The sequence below is a fragment of the Pieris rapae genome, chromosome 5 (assembly GCF_905147795.1).
Source record: "Pieris rapae chromosome 5, ilPieRapa1.1, whole genome shotgun sequence".
NCBI lineage: Eukaryota > Metazoa > Arthropoda > Insecta > Lepidoptera > Pieridae > Pieris > Pieris rapae.
This window is the reverse complement of record NC_059513.1, coordinates 2,981,155-2,997,857: the sequence shown is the minus strand read 5'-3', so window position 1 is coordinate 2,997,857 and position 16,703 is coordinate 2,981,155. Positions and strand designations below refer to the sequence as shown.

The following is a 16,703-nucleotide window of genomic DNA, read 5'->3' as shown; positions in this document are numbered from 1 at the left end:
AAGGTCTAGGTTACCAGGGGGTCTAGTCAAGAAAACTTAACAGTAGTGTATGTAGAAAGTCGAAAACTAAATTTGTATGAAAATGACAGCTAGTAGTTGGTACCAACTGTCAACACTTGTTAAGCCGCCTTGACTAGACCCCCAGGTCATAAAATTAAAAAAAATGTAATGTAGACTGTAGCAGTGTAGCGGGTAGCCTAATCAAAATCATGAATCAGCTGTGAGCTGTTTAGAAAAAAATGTTATGTTACCACTACTATTTGTTAAAGTAAACTTCAATTTTAAAAACATTTAAATGATATATAATCAATAATAAGGTTAGTTAAGTGTTGGCTAAGCATAATTGAAATATTTAAACTCAATGCCACTAGTATTCAATATATATAGTATTTAAGGAATCAAAAACATCGATGGCTTTACCTACAGCGCAGCCTGCTGAGGTACTTCGTGCTTGGCAGAAAGATAATTTATATGAAAAGAAATTATCTGCATCGTTAGCGAAACTAATTTCCTCTCAGCACGCATCCAAGACTATTCCTTTTTCTTTTGTACTATACAAATCTTTTACAACCCTACGAGATCTACAAACGCTTGGTGAAGAATATTCTGGTATTGTGCAAGTCGATGACTCCTATCACAAACTACCAACATTTTGTAATCGCCTCATAAGCATTTTACTGTCAGCCTTCGGTGAGAACATAACACAAAGATTACTTCGTAGTGTAGAAAAGCAGATTGAAATTAATTCAACATTAAGACCAGCAGCTCAAAATCTATTTTTAGTGACTTTAAAAGCATTAGGTAATATTTTACCACAATTTGAAAGCATACATAGGGCATTATCTTACATTAATGGTGGTCCACTTGAAATTGGTAAAACATTGACAGGAATAAATTATGTCCATGTAAGACCAGCTGCAGCTGCTTATTATGCACATCTGAGGCTACTAGGGATAGTCACACTATTGCATGCAGTTATAAGTTGTGGCCAGAATCTATACCAGGCCAAGAAGCACCTGGAGCAGATGGCTGATTTTCCAAATGAAGTGGATAATAGTACGTCTTGTGTGGCATGCTTAGATGAAATAGTACAACCATGTGTTTTACAATGTGGGCATTTTTTCTGCATGCAATGTTGTTATGGTGCATTAGAGAGTTGTGCTTTATGTAGGACACCATTTTCTAAAAACAGCGTTGTACCATTAATGAACTACTGTGCTAGTATGAACTAGTATACTATTTTTCAGTGTAATATAATCTTATGGTCTGTGTTAAGGTTATGGGCACAATATGTTCAAAATAAAGTAAAATATTTATATTGGTTTTAAAAATTAAAATCATTAAGAACTTCTGATATTGTTATTTTTCTTAAAGAAACCTTGATTAAACATATTAAATGATAGGCAAAATTCATAAAAAGAAGAAAAACATAAAGAAGATTAAAGTAACCAAAGCATTTAACAATGAAAATGTGCACTTAATAAAAACTAAAGATTATATCTAGTTAAACTAAATTAAAAATATTTTTTAACATAGTTTGAGTTAATTTAGTAGTATCACTTATGAAGTAGAATTTTGTACTTATTTTAACATACTCAGTAACATTTATAGACTAGCTTTTGCAGCACAAGTATAAACTTATTTAAGAACCAAAAATACTGTTTAACAATAAAATAAAATTTACATTGACATTATGTGTACTTATAAGCAAGCTATTCTACTCTCAAAAGTTCTACATCAAAGATAAGTGTTGCATTTGGTGGAATGACACCAGGGTGGCCTCGTGAACCATATGCAAAATCAGGAGAGCAAGTTAATGAAGCTCGTTCTCCCACTGACATCTGTAAGAAATGAAATCATTTATAAATACAAAATATCATCATTAAAATTTAAGAAAAATAAGTTAAACTTAAGGAATATAATAATATATAAGCATAGACAAATACCTTTGGAATTCCATGATCCCACCCCTTAATAACATCACCTTTCCCTAGTGTAAATTTGAAGGGTTGCCCGCGATCCCTAGAGGAGTCGAACTTCTTGCCATTTTGAAGAGTTCCAGTGTAGTGCACAACTACTGTTTGTCCCGGTTTAGGATAAGTATTGCCTAAAAATTTTCAGAAAGGTAAGGCCAATACTAACTTTGTAAAATAATTTTTAATTTGAACAGTACCCACCGTCTCCAGGTGAAATGGTTTCCACTTCAACTCCCATGATTTCTTTATTGTATGTACAAATGTAAATTAAAGGATACAATTCTTAAGAAAAGTATGTTATTTAAATAGTTTTAAAATATGAACTATGAAGTACTAGGTAGCATGGAGGCATTAACAAACGAAAATTAAAAACAAGCAACCCCAACCACACTCCACAGAAAACTTTTACACTTTTTTTTTGAGTTTATAGCCTAGTATCTGGACCTTTAGGCCAATTATACACTTAAGAGTTTACAGTAGGGTTGCCACTTGGCGAGTCACGTCAATATACACATTTCTAATGAATACTATAATTATGACGGTTTTACATAAAACACGTCCTCATTATACAATGCTGTATGTTTTCCGGAGGTACATCATCAATATGACACTTTTACATAAAAATAAAACCATATTATGTGCAGAGAAGGAAAACAGGAGGAGAAGAAGCAATGATTACTTAGCCATGAAGTCCTATACATACCGACTGAAATAGTTCCTATTAAAAACAATAGTTAGCGCTGTAATCGCCTTAACTTCACACTCACCTTTACCAGCTAGGACGTTTTCATTTCCACAGTCATAGAGTCTTCACCAGGAAGAACTTCCTACAATGCTGTATGTTTTCCTTCTCGGCACATAATATCGGTTTTATTTTTATGTAAAAGTGTCATATTGATGATGTGCCTCCGGAAAACATACAGCATTGTATAATGAAGACGTGTTTGTTATCTGGTGAAAGTCTAAAGTACAGTATAAAACACAACGCTATGATGATTATGAATAGTTAAAGTCAGGGCTTTAGTTAAAACCGTTACTGTTTACATAATTATTTTATTTACTTGCCAATATTCTTAATCAAAACATAAGTACGATTATTATTCTTGGTTACGGTGTTAATATAAACCTATATTCATTGAGATTTAAAATTAACATAATAATATAAACTTCCTATAATCATAACAAGGTATTTCTGTAATTACGATGGTGCAAATGTATTAAAGAACAAACTGCAGTTTTCTGTACGGGAGTCTATCTCGCGGCAGTAATGATTAAAGAATGTATTTGATGATTTCCAATTACCCCGTGCTAAAATGTCACCTAATGGTTGATTTTCGACCCAACCTCTAAAGAAGCTAATGCTGCTCTACAACTCCCAGGAGATGCATAAATTCCACTATCTTTGAGAACCATGCGCACCCAATTTCCGATTGTGATTCGCGAAGCAGCTCTTATTTTGCTGTTGTTAGATCTATTACTCATAGCTATTTGGAGTTGTAACTAAAGAGACGGGGCATATTTTTTTCATCAAGTGTGTCTGTCTTAGATCCAAACGCCGGTGTTAAATAAATGTTATCACCATCATCCGAAAATGATCAGCAGTAACTTATAATGAAGTTAGATCGTGAACCGTGCGTCTCGATGCTAAAAGCAATAACGATATCGAATAAAGTGCCCCTAGGAGGGTGGAAAGATAGCCAGTATAGTACACGTGACGGATGAAGCCACGACTTTTGGTTTGGCTATTCCTATTGACCTATGTTTGATAAAAACATTTGAAAATTATTTATTATTCTGTATTTGGAACAAGGATGGTGGTATAGCTTTCCTTTAAGAAAACGTGACAATCAATTTTTTGCAATATCAGCTGGCTGAGGACATTTTGAGTTCACTTGAGAGTTGTCACACCTTGAGAGCCATCTCTTGATTGCGGTTAAATAGATGGACAAGGTGGTGACGCCAACTCTTCGAAAGTAGGTCTCTTTCCTGTGTGGACCACTCTTTTATTTGGGCACCCCACTCCAATTTTCCAAACTTTTAGGGTCAATGTTTGTATTTGTGGTGAAGGCAGTGCAGTTGACATATCTAGCAGTATCTCCGATAGGTGATGAATTACGTTGGGGTGATCTAGAGATCTAGGTTTCAAGTCCTGAAGGCCTCGAGGCCAATCTATAACAACTATCAGATAGGTTCCCGCTCCCTGGGGTTAAGGTGTGCTGAAACTCTGAGTAACAGACTTGGAGGGGTAGAATACCCATGCTAGACGATAGTGCCATGTTCTGCTGGTCTCTGCAATTTATTAATACGTAGTTTCTTACTACTGCAGTTTCCTTTGTTGCAAATAGGTTTATTTGCTAATGTCCCCACTTCCGAAAGATCTCGGCTGTTGCTTTAATCTGTCTGCTATGATGTTGTATTTTCCTGGTAGGTAATGTGCCGACAGAGTTATGTTGACCGTCAGGTGCAATTTAAAGGTTAGTGTCAGTAACCCCTTCGATTTCGTTCCACCTTCTTTTTGAATGTATGCAAAGTGTTCGATTGTTTTAACACGTGTGTGTTTTGTAATGTTTTTACATTTATTTTTATAGCGGCTATTACTGCATATAGTTTTTGTTTCAGTGCCACTTTTACTATTGGTATAACTAAAAACCGAAAAATAAAACCGATTTTACGTGCCGAGAAGGAAAACATACAGCATTGTAGGAAGTTCGTCCTGGTGAAGACTCTTGACTCTGGAAATGACAACGTCCTAGCTGGTAAATATAAGTATGAAGTTGAGGCGATTACAGCGCCAACTATTGTGTTTAAGAGGAACTATTTCATTCGGTATGTATAGCACTTCATGGTAAAGTGTATATTGCTTCTGTAATATACAATTAATCTATGACCTATCCTATGTTTACTTGGTCTGTTCTGTTGCCTTCAGTGATTGTAAATTGATTGTTTTTTGTTATTATAATTTTTCATTGTTTACTAATTTATAGATGCGTTAATTATAATAAAAATGTTATATTACAGTAAAAGAGTGTGAATTTAGAATCGTTCGATAATACTATTATATTATATACCAGGAAAACGCTAGACGTTTTAAATAAACTATGGTTTCTAGTGAAGAAGAAACATCGGAAACTAAAGTCGCGGACTCTTTAGACTGGGACGTCGATATGGAAATTCAATTATTTTACGCAATGGCTAATCATAAGCCCGTAGGAATAAATAAACATTTTCAAATGGCGTGTATTTGGGAGAAACTTTCAAACTCTATAACGAAGGAAATATCAACACAAGACATTTGGAAACATTTAGAAACGCTTTACGATACGTCTATGTTGGACGAAACAGAGCCCATACCATTTCCGAATCAAGAAGTACCTTTTAGCTTATCTGAGGGTGAATTTGGCGCTTTGTTGAAGCAAAAATGTAGAGATGTTATATTAGGGGATGATAGTGATGGTGTGTAGAAACATCTATAGTATTTTATAAACATTCAATTCAGAAATAGTTTTTTCTTTAGGAATAAAGGTTTATGTATTTTAATGTGATTATTCAGATGGAAGAAGCCCTTCACCAAAGCCAGCCCCTAGAAGCAATTCTCGAGGAACTGCATCAAGAGATAGTACTGCATCTAAAGGTATTGTATACTTACTGTATCTATCAAATAAGATAAACTCAAACGCAATATAAAGGACAAAAATCCATTTGATATTGAAACTGCTTATGGCTAGTATACTTATTCCTTAAAAAAAAAAGTAAATCTACTGCAATCAAATATGTATGAAAAAAATATTACACTATGTGTTTCTGCATTAAATAAACTGACATTAACTTATTAATGTAAAAATTAAAGGTCGTAAAGATAGTATTGGCGCTGTTGCTACAAAGACAAGGAAGGAGAGTGGGAGTTCACATGCATCAACGGACACACCAAGTATAAAGTCAGAAAAAGATTATGGTAATTTAATACAATTACTAAGATACATATAAATCTGAATTCAATTAATTTAGAGGATTGGATATATTTTATGTTTCATAAATTAAACAAAGAACCTTTTAATAAGTATATTCTTATATATGGCTGTTAAAAAAGTTCAGTAATTCATGTAGTGTTAAAAAGTTACATTTTCTTAACATTTTCATTTACTTCAATGAATATAAATATGGTTTCTCTTTGTTATACAGTATGCCTTAGTTTAATATTAGTACTAGACAAACTGTACCCTAGTGGTGACATACAACCTTTTAGTGAACAATGTATGTATTATTCTACTATACTATCTATTTATATATATATATATATTTCTATCAGAGAGAAGAAGAGATTCACGAGATTCAAATGCGTCGGGACCACGCGATAGCTCCTCAAGCAGAAAATCATCTTCACAGAAAAGTAGAGTCAGCTCCATTGCAGGTAATTAAAACAAAAAAATCGCTACATAAATAACAGAAGTTTAGTATATATTATCATTCCATTTTATTTATTTTTTAGATGAAGACAGTAATACCCGACGAGCTCGGCGACGTACAAACACTTCAACGCCCCCTTCTAGCATACCCACCAAGCGCCGGCGTATGTGACAAACACATAAACACTCATATCATCAATTTTTCTGACACTCGCACACGCGCAGGCAGCCTTGCGCATCTTGGAAAACGTCAGCTGTCAGAATATTCTTCTCATAGGTGTTTGCAGTTATTTGCATTTTTTAATAAAGTAAGGATAAATAATAAAAAATATTTAAAGTGACTTGTTGTTTATCTTTTTATTTATTGGTTTGAGTTATCCTGAAATTTGCATTTGCATTATATTTGCTATAGAAAGTTGAGTGCTATTATGATATTTCCATAAGGAAAACTTGCCAGTTCGCAGTCCTAAGTTACAAAGTTGGAGGAATATAGAAACCGTATACTGTGTCCTACATCCTACATTCTTCTTGATAATCATGATGAAGATGAATATTGTAAATCTGTCGTTTTAATTTGGAGATATTCTGATTTGGCAGGCAGGAATTATTTGTTACGATACGTTACGTTTTGTCACTCCACTATTTTATTCTAGTACTCTGCAGCTTCGAACAGTGATAGCATTTTCATGGTGTCTTTTTAATATGCCCACTTGTTTTCGCATTTTTATGGGGTGTTTCAACTTTGTATCATACATAAATAACATCTGTAGTCGATTTCAGCTTTTCTGTTAGGAATATAAATGTAAAATGACATTTAACATTTGAACGGTCACTGTCCCTAAATTCATTCACTCAGTAATCTGTGGTTTCAACTTTCAATAAATAGAAAATGGTATGGTGTCTGGTGATGAGAGATTGATAAGTTTTGTGTTTTAGCTACTGAATTAAAGTTGGGTTTTCTAACAACATCTGAGATAAATTTCAGAGTAAGAGTTATAGTGTGAAATGGCAAATCATTATGAGGTGCCCAGTTGGTGAGTATTAAGTATAATACATTTCGCCGACATTCCAACCTATTCCAATCCTATTTTGCATCTTTATTCTTTACTAATGAATTTTAGTAATTCAATTACATCATTTATAATTATAGCGACTTAAACATTACTTTTATTATTATATAGCTCTAACCACAAAGGATTTAATTTACTGAGTTTCTTATTCCTTAACCAAAGTTTCAATATAATATTTTGTACACCGAAATTGGCTGAGATATGTTAAAGACACTTACTGGAAAAAATGTCTATATGATAATTTAGTTTAGATATAACTGAACGTAGTTTTTATCTTTTACTTAAATATAATTATAGGGCAGGAAAACCACCAACAGGCCTTCATTTAGATGTTTTAAAAGGAGACAAATTAATACAGAAACTTATGCTTGATGAGAAGAAATGCTACCTCTTTGGAAGAAACCCTCAAATGAATGACTTTTGCATTGACCACGCAAGTTGTTCAAGGGTTCATGCAGCTTTTGTATATCATAAAAATTTGAATAGAGCATTTTTGGTGGATTTGGGAAGTAGTGAGTACAAATTTAAAATAGCACTTTAACAGGTTTGAAAAATTTTACATAAAACTGTTAACAATATTTTGGATCTAAAATAAAACATTATTTATACATGTATAATCAAATCATGAGGAAACTAGTATACTTAATACCTAAAAATCAGAGTGTGACAGAGGTTAATCATTTATAAATACATGCTAATAAAGAATAATTATTAAAACATTTGCAAGGATTTAAGTACAAGACTATGGGTTGTATTGTTCCATTTATTTATATTTTATTGTAATCTAATTTTTTATTATATTATAATGTTAATTAATTAAGGTTTTTGCAACTTTTGAAACATAAATTCTAGCACATGGCACATTTATTGGTAAGATGCGATTGGAGCCAAACAAGCCAACACAATTACCTATTGATTCAAATTTTCACTTCGGTGCATCAACAAGGAATTATATTATAAGGTAACTAACATCACTAAGTTTTCAGTGTCTTAACTATAAAAACATCATTGTGCTTATTAAAAAACTAACTTATTTTATCAAGTGTCAATAAGTTTCTGTATACATTAGATATGGGGTACTAAAATAATTTGCCTATTGACAATGAGCATTAAGCCTGATGTGTGTGTTTATCTATAAATTAATGTGCATGGCATTTAACTTGGATGTCCATCATTAACCCACTAGAACAATATTTGGATTACTAAAATAGATGTTGCTAAATCTCTGCCAGAGTAATATCTTTGAACCATGCTTGGTATATGAATATATGGATGTAATTATTTTTCAGAGAAAGGCCAACTGGTAATTCTAGAGGTATCATGGAGGAATTGCCCAATACTGAAACAGAAGGTGCCTTATTAGGGCTTCCAGAGACACAGACTGAATTAGATGTAAGTACATTTTATCAATTAAATAAAAATAAGATTTCTTATATTAAGTCTGCATACACATTGTTTGCCACAGAGAATGTTTTATCCAAAATTTAATTCATTATGTGAGTATAAAAGTTAAATAATTTTTAAGAAACCATTCAACAAGTAAATGATTTTTTAATTATTATGTGTGGGACTGATAATGATTTTGACTTTTTATTTTAGTAAAGTCAAATGTCAAAATAGTCATATGTAATTATAAAAGAAGCACTTTGAGATCAACCACAGCCACATATGAACATATTATGTAGTTATAAAAACTATATACGCTTAGGTTAAAATATTGCAATGAATCACTTTAAATTATTATTACAATTTGATGAATTAATTATTAATAAATTTAACATTTTATTTAGAACTTAACAGAATTCAACACAGCACACAACAGAAGGATCTCTATGTTGGGAATCCCGACGAATGATGATGCAGACGTCATAAAGGTAAGGCCACACTCCCAAATACATACACACACACACCCATCCATACAATGTATTACTCATAAATTTATATATACTTATACAACTTGTGTTTGATTAGATTTAACACTAAGACTACATTTTAATTGAAATAATATTTGAACATGCACCATGTACCACTGAAAATTTTTACTCACAAGTCACACGTTACTCACAACACAGTCTCTCTAGTGTGGGGACTAGTGACAGATGACTCTTGTCACAACCATATTTCTGTCATGAATAAAGTTTTTATTGTTATTATTAAATGGACTTATTAATTGCTTAAATGAAAAAAAAAAACTTCTATTTTATAAAAATTAGGGTTTGTTGACTGAAGATTTTTTTTGGGTATAAACATTAGTATAAGAAATAGTTTCAAGTAATTGGTGATTTTGGCATAAGTGTACATTCAAATTTTGCTTATAGATAACAATTTTTCTAACTTCTAGCTAGCTTTTCTAGCTTTGGTGTGGACACAGTTATTTGTTTCTATTTTGTTGAACTTAATACAAAAAGAAGGTGAAGTATTTGGAACAAGATATAATGATAATAATTCTTATGTTGTGTGTGTATGTGTCTAAATTTATTTCTTAACTTTTTACACATTACATAGGTTTACTCACCCATTATTAAAATTACTAGTAAACTTATATTGTTTGTGTTAATATTATCTGTACTTCTCCTTGCCATATTTTATTTTTCATATGCTTTTTGCCTGTAACAGATTGCTTGAAAGCAAAAGCAAGCTTCCTGTCGCCTTACTTATTATTTAAGTGATCTTATTGTACTGATATTGTAATGGAACAAAGTAGGTTAGGTAGGTGGACTCATTTGCTGCAACTAGACTCAAATTTGGTCAGTTTTCCGTAAAGTCCTGGCTAATTTAGCCAGCCTAGCTTCTTCCAGAAGCACATAAGTCTCCTGGGCACTTCACAGGCTTCACGGCTCACTGTTCCGAGGATTTCCGTTCGTTGATTAGCCACAGCCTCGCATTCCAGGACTATGTGGGTGACTGATTCCTCTGCGCTGAAATAGCCTCTGCACATGGGGCCGTCTGTTGCGCCTAGGACAAAAATAATTTTATTAAAGAGACAATGGCCCGTAATTGTCCCTATCATTGTTTTGGGATCGGTTCTGTTTAAGCTTAGAAGGTTTAATGGACCAAATTAATAAACAAAATTTAATTTTAAGCCTCCAACTGGTACAAAGCGGGCATCAACAATGCCAAGTGGAGCCCCTAAGAAGCAGAAACGAAATGTGTCATTCAATGAAGAGGTGGATATAATAAATCCTGAAGACATTGATCCTTCTGTGGGCCGCTTTAGGAATCTGGTGCGGTCAACTATAGTACCCAATTCCAGTGTACCATCTAAGAAGATCAAACTACACAATCCTGATGAAAGTAAGTTTCAGGAAGCATAATTTTATTTAGTTACACACTACATATTAACATTACTACTAATTTGGTGCAACATAAAACAGTTGACACAAATTTGAAATACCCATGGTACAAAATTATTATGGAGATAGAACGTTAAATTATTAAGTTCCATACTTACTTAATAGTTTACCCGAGGACATAAGTGAGCCTAAGTTTAAGTTTATTAAAAAAATACTTGTTTAATATGTTATTACTATTTACGTAAATGAATTGTATTACTATAACCTAATTTAATGATTTATAAGCTATGTTCATATAAAACGAGTTACCTACAGTCAAACTGTGAAAGCAGTTTGGTGAAACGGGTAGGAATCATAGGTAAAGTGACAGTGACACAAGAGGGCTCGCGTGTGCGCTGCGGGCCTTTTCTTGAGTGACCCTAAGTCGAATTGATTCGCAAATACTTCAGCGGGCATAAATTGCTTTAAAAACGCTAGTTTTTGGAACGATGGTGGAATTTCGTATTCTGCCCCGAAGTCCGATGATGGAATTCAGTTAGTCTATTTTTAATTTGTTATAGAAGTTTAAAAAAATTACCCTCACTTATTCAATATAAATGTATGACGCGACATTCTAGTATGATTATTTGATAAAATCTAAATAATTGCAGAAATTATTTGGTTCAAAACGACAGTGCATAAGAGAATGTGGGGATATAATCTATTAACATAACTCTATTTTTTATAAATATATATAAAAATACAAGCTAATATTGAATTTCCAGTTCACATTCACCACTCCCTCCGCCTGCAAGAGATATCTCGCAGCACCAACTTGTATTCAGATTTGCCGGCGCCTGCCTCGTCGCCATTCAGCCTTATTGGAGCCAGGTTAGTTAAACAAGCTGACATTTAGTGACCAAGAATCACTATGTAGATACACACACGAATAATAATAATAATACACACGAATGTAGATACAGAAGACGTCACAAGAAATTAATTTTTTTTTTGGCCCTGATTTTTTTTGACTCACGGTGCTATACGATGTTATAAGTTTTTCCCAAGTCTTATAGGGATTACCGCTCTACGTATCCAATTGGGTATAAAATACTAGTAAATTTTATATGGGTAAAAGATTAACGGACAAAAGACAGTAGAATTTATTAAATTCTAGATATTTTTTTGGATAATAAATATTATTTGTAGGTTGGGTATATCGTTACCAAATCCAGCCCCAGATGTGGAAATGGAGGGCCCAGAGCCGCATCTCAGCGTACATCCTCCGCTGCCAAATTCAGGTAAGATTCTAGCTTCATTTTGAGGGATTATTTTAATGATTATTGAGACATTTAAATAAGAATAAAAAAAAATCTGAAAAAAAAAAATTTTTTTAGCTGTATTTTAAGCGTTTTTTTTGCTTGGTATTTTTACATTTCTTAATTAATAGTTTTTTTAGGAGCCTAGCTCAAAGTAGTGTTTATTTGAACAGTCTCGTTTTCTAATACAGTTATTTGGATCGCTAAGATAAATGCGCAGGTTTTTAGACACAACTCAATATTACGATCGTCAAAACAAGACTATTTTTTTTATTTAGGCAACAAAGTTGGGATAAACATGATAAAACGAACAAATACATATACATTTAAAATAGTGTCGTCCCTATAATATATGAACGCGAAATTAAGTGATATAAAATCCCTTTTTTATACAAAAGTAATTTAAATTTTTAAAACAAAGAAAAAACTAATTATTAAAGACATTAATTACGTAACTTCAATTAAAAATGAATTATCAGTACTGTCGTAATAATAACATTAACATTTGCCTTTTATAACGAAATACACGTATGTATTTTAATCTTGTATCGGTTAGGACGTCTATCGAAAGGCTAAACGATACTACGTTTCGTTCGCTTGTGATTGGCCGCGCGTTAACACGGGACACGCTGCGTCATAATTTTTGACCAATCACAGACGACGTTTCGTTTTGAGTCTAACATTTACGTTCTCACCGCCGTTTGAATATTTAAATAATGTTTTCGTAATTCAATTCTGCCTTTTAGCTCCCGAAGACGCAGCACCGTCGTCAAACGAGCCAAAAAGGAAGAAATACGCAAAAGAAGCGTGGCCCGGACGAAAACCGGGGCTTATATCTGTATGAGGGTAGTTTTCATAGACTTTGGAGTAATTTTAATTCTACCGCCTCCATCGGAATGTGTTGATTCGTTGTCTTTGTTGGAATATAAAAATGGTTTCACATGTGTTTTGTTTCATTCGCGTAGAATGAAATGTCTGCTCTAAGTTGTCAGACTTAGGGTCTGTTTCACAATGTCCGGATAAGTTCCAAATAAACTATTTATTACTGATTGGTAGGATTAACAGTATTTTTGCGTTTCACGACTGTCAGATAGCGCATGAAACGCGAAGTATCTTATTCGGAACTTTTATCTTTTGAATAATTTATGTGTTGCATAGCTATTTGGTAATTTATCCATACATTGTGAAGCAGGCCCTTATTTTAATATTTTATGTAAAATACACATATGTATTTCTTAATAAATAATTTTTTGTCGTCAATTAATATACAGCAAGAAAAATTCACCGCTTGATTCTAGTATTTTAGAGATAGGATTTTCCTAGAGAAATTTGATCTACGTCACAGTAGTCTCATATATTCGTTCATCCTGCCTTATGAACTAAGCACTGTAATATTAAGTAGTGAATATCATCAATATGTTATAAGTTTAATTTGATTTAATCTAGTGTTCTTCCGTCTCTTTCTATAATAATGTGTTTACGTTGAATGAAGAGAGACAACTACACTTTGATGGTGCAATTAGACTGTTTTATTTTTTATGATTAATGAAAATATGTACAAATTTTTACCATTGCAATCCTATCGAAGTTAAATTATAAGAATTGGAGTGTTGTATTATGTAGGTCTAGGTTAAGATAGACATTACATACTAATTAATAAGTGCTGTGAATTTTGTACAATAAATGTAAAAATTCTTATAGTATTTTTATTTTTATGCATTTTGGTTTTTTTTATATTTTTCCTTATATTAGTAGGACTTCTGACCCTACCCTCGTCGATTTTACAAATATAATATTAATAAAGAAATCGCATATAGAGACACAAGTATACATATATAAATTTATAATTATAAAGATTTCTTATATCAATTATTTTTTGTATGTAGTAATTTATTTTAGCAGTGTGTAGTGTTGACCTAGCCACTATCAGCGTGCGAGTTTTATCCGTGAGGTCGTAGGTTCGTTCCCCGGCTGTGCACCAATGGACTTTCTTTCTATGTCCGTATTTAACATTCGTTTGAACGGTGAAGGAAAGCATCGTGAGGAGTCCGGCTTACCGTAAACTGTCAGTGTGTGTGTGACGGTGATCTGCTTCCGTATTAGATTGACAAATGATTGTTAAACACATACAGAAATCTGGGGCCCAGACATAAAAAAGTATTATTTTTTAGTAATTAATTTAAAACTATTTCTTGCTACGTGAATTTAATAAATACAGTTCAGAAAGAGACTTAGACTACTCCAGCCTGTACTCTCTCTCTTAAAATGAAAGTCTATAATAATACTCTGTAGTTATTTATTCCTGAAAAAAAATATAGAAAATCCACAAGATTATAAGTATTGGATTACCCTTATCTGTTAAGATCTCTCTCTCTCTCTTTAGTCGGAAGTCATGTCTGAGCGTCATGGTCAGCAACGAAGCATCTAGAGCGGACTATCTGCTTCCATCGGTTTCTATCCAGCGCTTCTCTTATGACACTGTATAGCTTTGAAGACGATGAATCTTTTTTTTTTCTGCTTGGTGAACGGCCACGTGATCTTTTGCCTTCTGTGTTACCAACCACGATCAGTTTCTCCAAGTTCTCATCGCCTTGCGCATTTTATCTGTTATCTGTTAAGATAACCAAAGGCAATTCAAAATAAAAATCTCATCTTAAAATTGCCGAAATGTTTTATCAGGATCATCTAAATAGTACTTGAAACTGTAAATATTAGTTTGAATGTTTGCTAGAAATGAAACAATAATGAAATGAACGAGTCTACTTAAACAGGTTAAAATATATTTATTTACTACCGAAACGTTTATTTGTATTTGTTGTCAAAATTGTAAAAAAAGGGTTAAATTTATGACAGATTAAAACAAATTAAGTAATTAATATATTTTATAGTAATAAAGATAATTTAAAAAAATATAATATGATATTGTCTTAAGAGGCGTCGTATACCCGAGTGCTTCACATTGAAATATCTTGCAACGTCAAGATAAGTATAAAATCTATCATTCAAAGACAAAAAATGATTGATGTACAATTTTTAGATTTATTGAATTGATAACTTTCATGATTTCGCGCGTAAAACAAACAAGATCAAGAATCCATATTGACGCTACGATTTAATCTCACAAATAGGCATGAAGTGTGGTTATGATACGTGCCTTGTGATTAGATGCAAAATCCTGAAGGAAAGTTCCCGGGTCTTTTTTTTAAGTGAACTGCTGTGACATTTCAAAACATGATGCAAGACTGTATCTTGATACACTTTGGCTGAACTTTTTACTCCTATTTCACAAAAATGGGAAACAGGAATGAAATGAGAAATGAAGTTCTTGCGATAAGATTTTTTCCTAATGGGGTTTCGACGCATTCTGTCTTTTTTTATTAAGCATTATAAGCCTTTGTGTTGTTTTATCTGTTGATAGATTGATATACGAACACGGCTGATACCAAGCTTTTGAAATATCTGCATTATGACTGACAGCTGAATACTCACTTTGTGTGTGTAAAATTGGTCGTGGTTGTGATTTGAACGCATAACTTCTGGTTCTGGTCCTTTTAAATCTACACTGCTGTATTGAATTAACCGATGGGACATAACTCATTTATTTTCAGTACATCTAAGTAGGTACTAATAAATAGGCCCGTTGATACACTAAAGTCACTTTATCGAACTTACCTAAGATAACGTCAATTCAATTCATGAAATACATATTTATATTTAATTGGTTCTAATTTTACATTTACTGCCAGATCTCGAATCAAGGGCGTACAACGGACGGGAAGAAATGGTAATTAACTCTCCGCTTCGCTTTTTAATCGACAAGTAATTTGTTAACACTACGTATATAAGGTGATGCAACCATTAAAATGTTCCACATGTCATCTTATGTTATATGTAATTAACAGTAGACTCTGTCATCAGTAGACATGGTGAAAAAGGAGCACGCACTTACATCTCTTCTCGTGGGAATAACACACAAATACATAGTCAAAATAACCACCACAATGTATGTGGTGGTTTTCAATTTTAACCAGTTGCCACAAGTAGCACCCGTTCACGAGTATGACGGATGGCCACCTTGGCATATTTTTAGGAGAGAGACAACCCGACGCATGGACGCCGCCACAAGCAATGCCATTTAAGCGAGCTTGACGATGCTTGAAATATGAACTTGGCTACAGAAGAAAATAAAATTAATACTAATTATTATTATTTTCATCTCATCTATCAAGATACTTCAATAAGGCGTTCCAATTATACTCTCATTATGTCCTTTCTTTCATAAATTTTTATTTTTTTACCAAATACCGCAATCACGTATTGTATTTCCTCTGCAAACGAACCAACAATTCCTTGTATATTTTGTTATTGTTCTTATATCTAATCTAAGCAATTCTAACTAATCTTACTTTCTAATTTTAAGCGAGAGAGACTCTCTATTGTTTTATTAAATGATCTATAATAGGGGGTTTAATAATTTTCCTGTTCGTGATAAAATGAGTACATATTAATCACTACCGTGGTATTGAATCTCTAGACAGTTAATTAAATATCGATATTCAATCAAGTCGCTAAAGTTCCGTCATACAAGTGACTGAACAACACCTTTAATTTACTGTCCAAAGATTTAATTAACTCTCTGATATAACTACTTTATTCTGACACA

General features: G+C 32.9%; 4 protein-coding genes across 4 annotated transcripts; 3 read left to right on the top strand and 1 right to left on the bottom strand.

Moving 5' to 3' along the window:
• Positions 1-168: 168 nt before the first annotated feature.
• On the top strand, positions 169-1,354 carry LOC111002719 (peroxisome biogenesis factor 10). The gene has a single exon (XM_022272921.2). The coding sequence runs from the start codon at positions 411-413 to the stop codon at positions 1,230-1,232; it is 822 nt and encodes a 273-aa protein (XP_022128613.2). The 5' UTR covers positions 169-410; the 3' UTR covers positions 1,233-1,354.
• Positions 1,355-1,679: 325 nt separating this feature from the next.
• LOC111002720 (peptidyl-prolyl cis-trans isomerase FKBP1A) lies at positions 1,680-2,659 on the bottom strand. Its single transcript, XM_022272922.2, has 3 exons — positions 2,178-2,659; positions 1,947-2,107; positions 1,680-1,841 (listed from the first exon to the last, which is right to left on the bottom strand). The coding sequence occupies exons 1-3, from the start codon at positions 2,212-2,214 to the stop codon at positions 1,713-1,715; spliced, it is 327 nt and encodes a 108-aa protein (XP_022128614.1). The 5' UTR covers positions 2,215-2,659; the 3' UTR covers positions 1,680-1,712.
• Positions 2,660-4,863: 2,204 nt separating this feature from the next.
• On the top strand, positions 4,864-6,720 carry LOC111002725 (MRG/MORF4L-binding protein). The gene is made up of 5 exons (XM_022272929.2): positions 4,864-5,429; positions 5,527-5,607; positions 5,824-5,928; positions 6,283-6,384; positions 6,463-6,720. Exons 1-5 carry the CDS (start codon positions 5,075-5,077, stop codon positions 6,549-6,551), a joined length of 732 nt encoding a protein of 243 aa, XP_022128621.1. The 5' UTR covers positions 4,864-5,074; the 3' UTR covers positions 6,552-6,720.
• A 524-nt stretch (positions 6,721-7,244) lies between these two features.
• LOC111002714 (nuclear inhibitor of protein phosphatase 1) lies at positions 7,245-13,146 on the top strand. Its single transcript, XM_022272910.2, has 9 exons — positions 7,245-7,413; positions 7,747-7,961; positions 8,302-8,410; positions 8,739-8,841; positions 9,240-9,323; positions 10,533-10,743; positions 11,507-11,612; positions 11,931-12,022; positions 12,787-13,146. The coding sequence occupies exons 1-9, from the start codon at positions 7,385-7,387 to the stop codon at positions 12,882-12,884; spliced, it is 1,047 nt and encodes a 348-aa protein (XP_022128602.2). The 5' UTR covers positions 7,245-7,384; the 3' UTR covers positions 12,885-13,146.
• Positions 13,147-16,703: the final 3,557 nt, after the last annotated feature.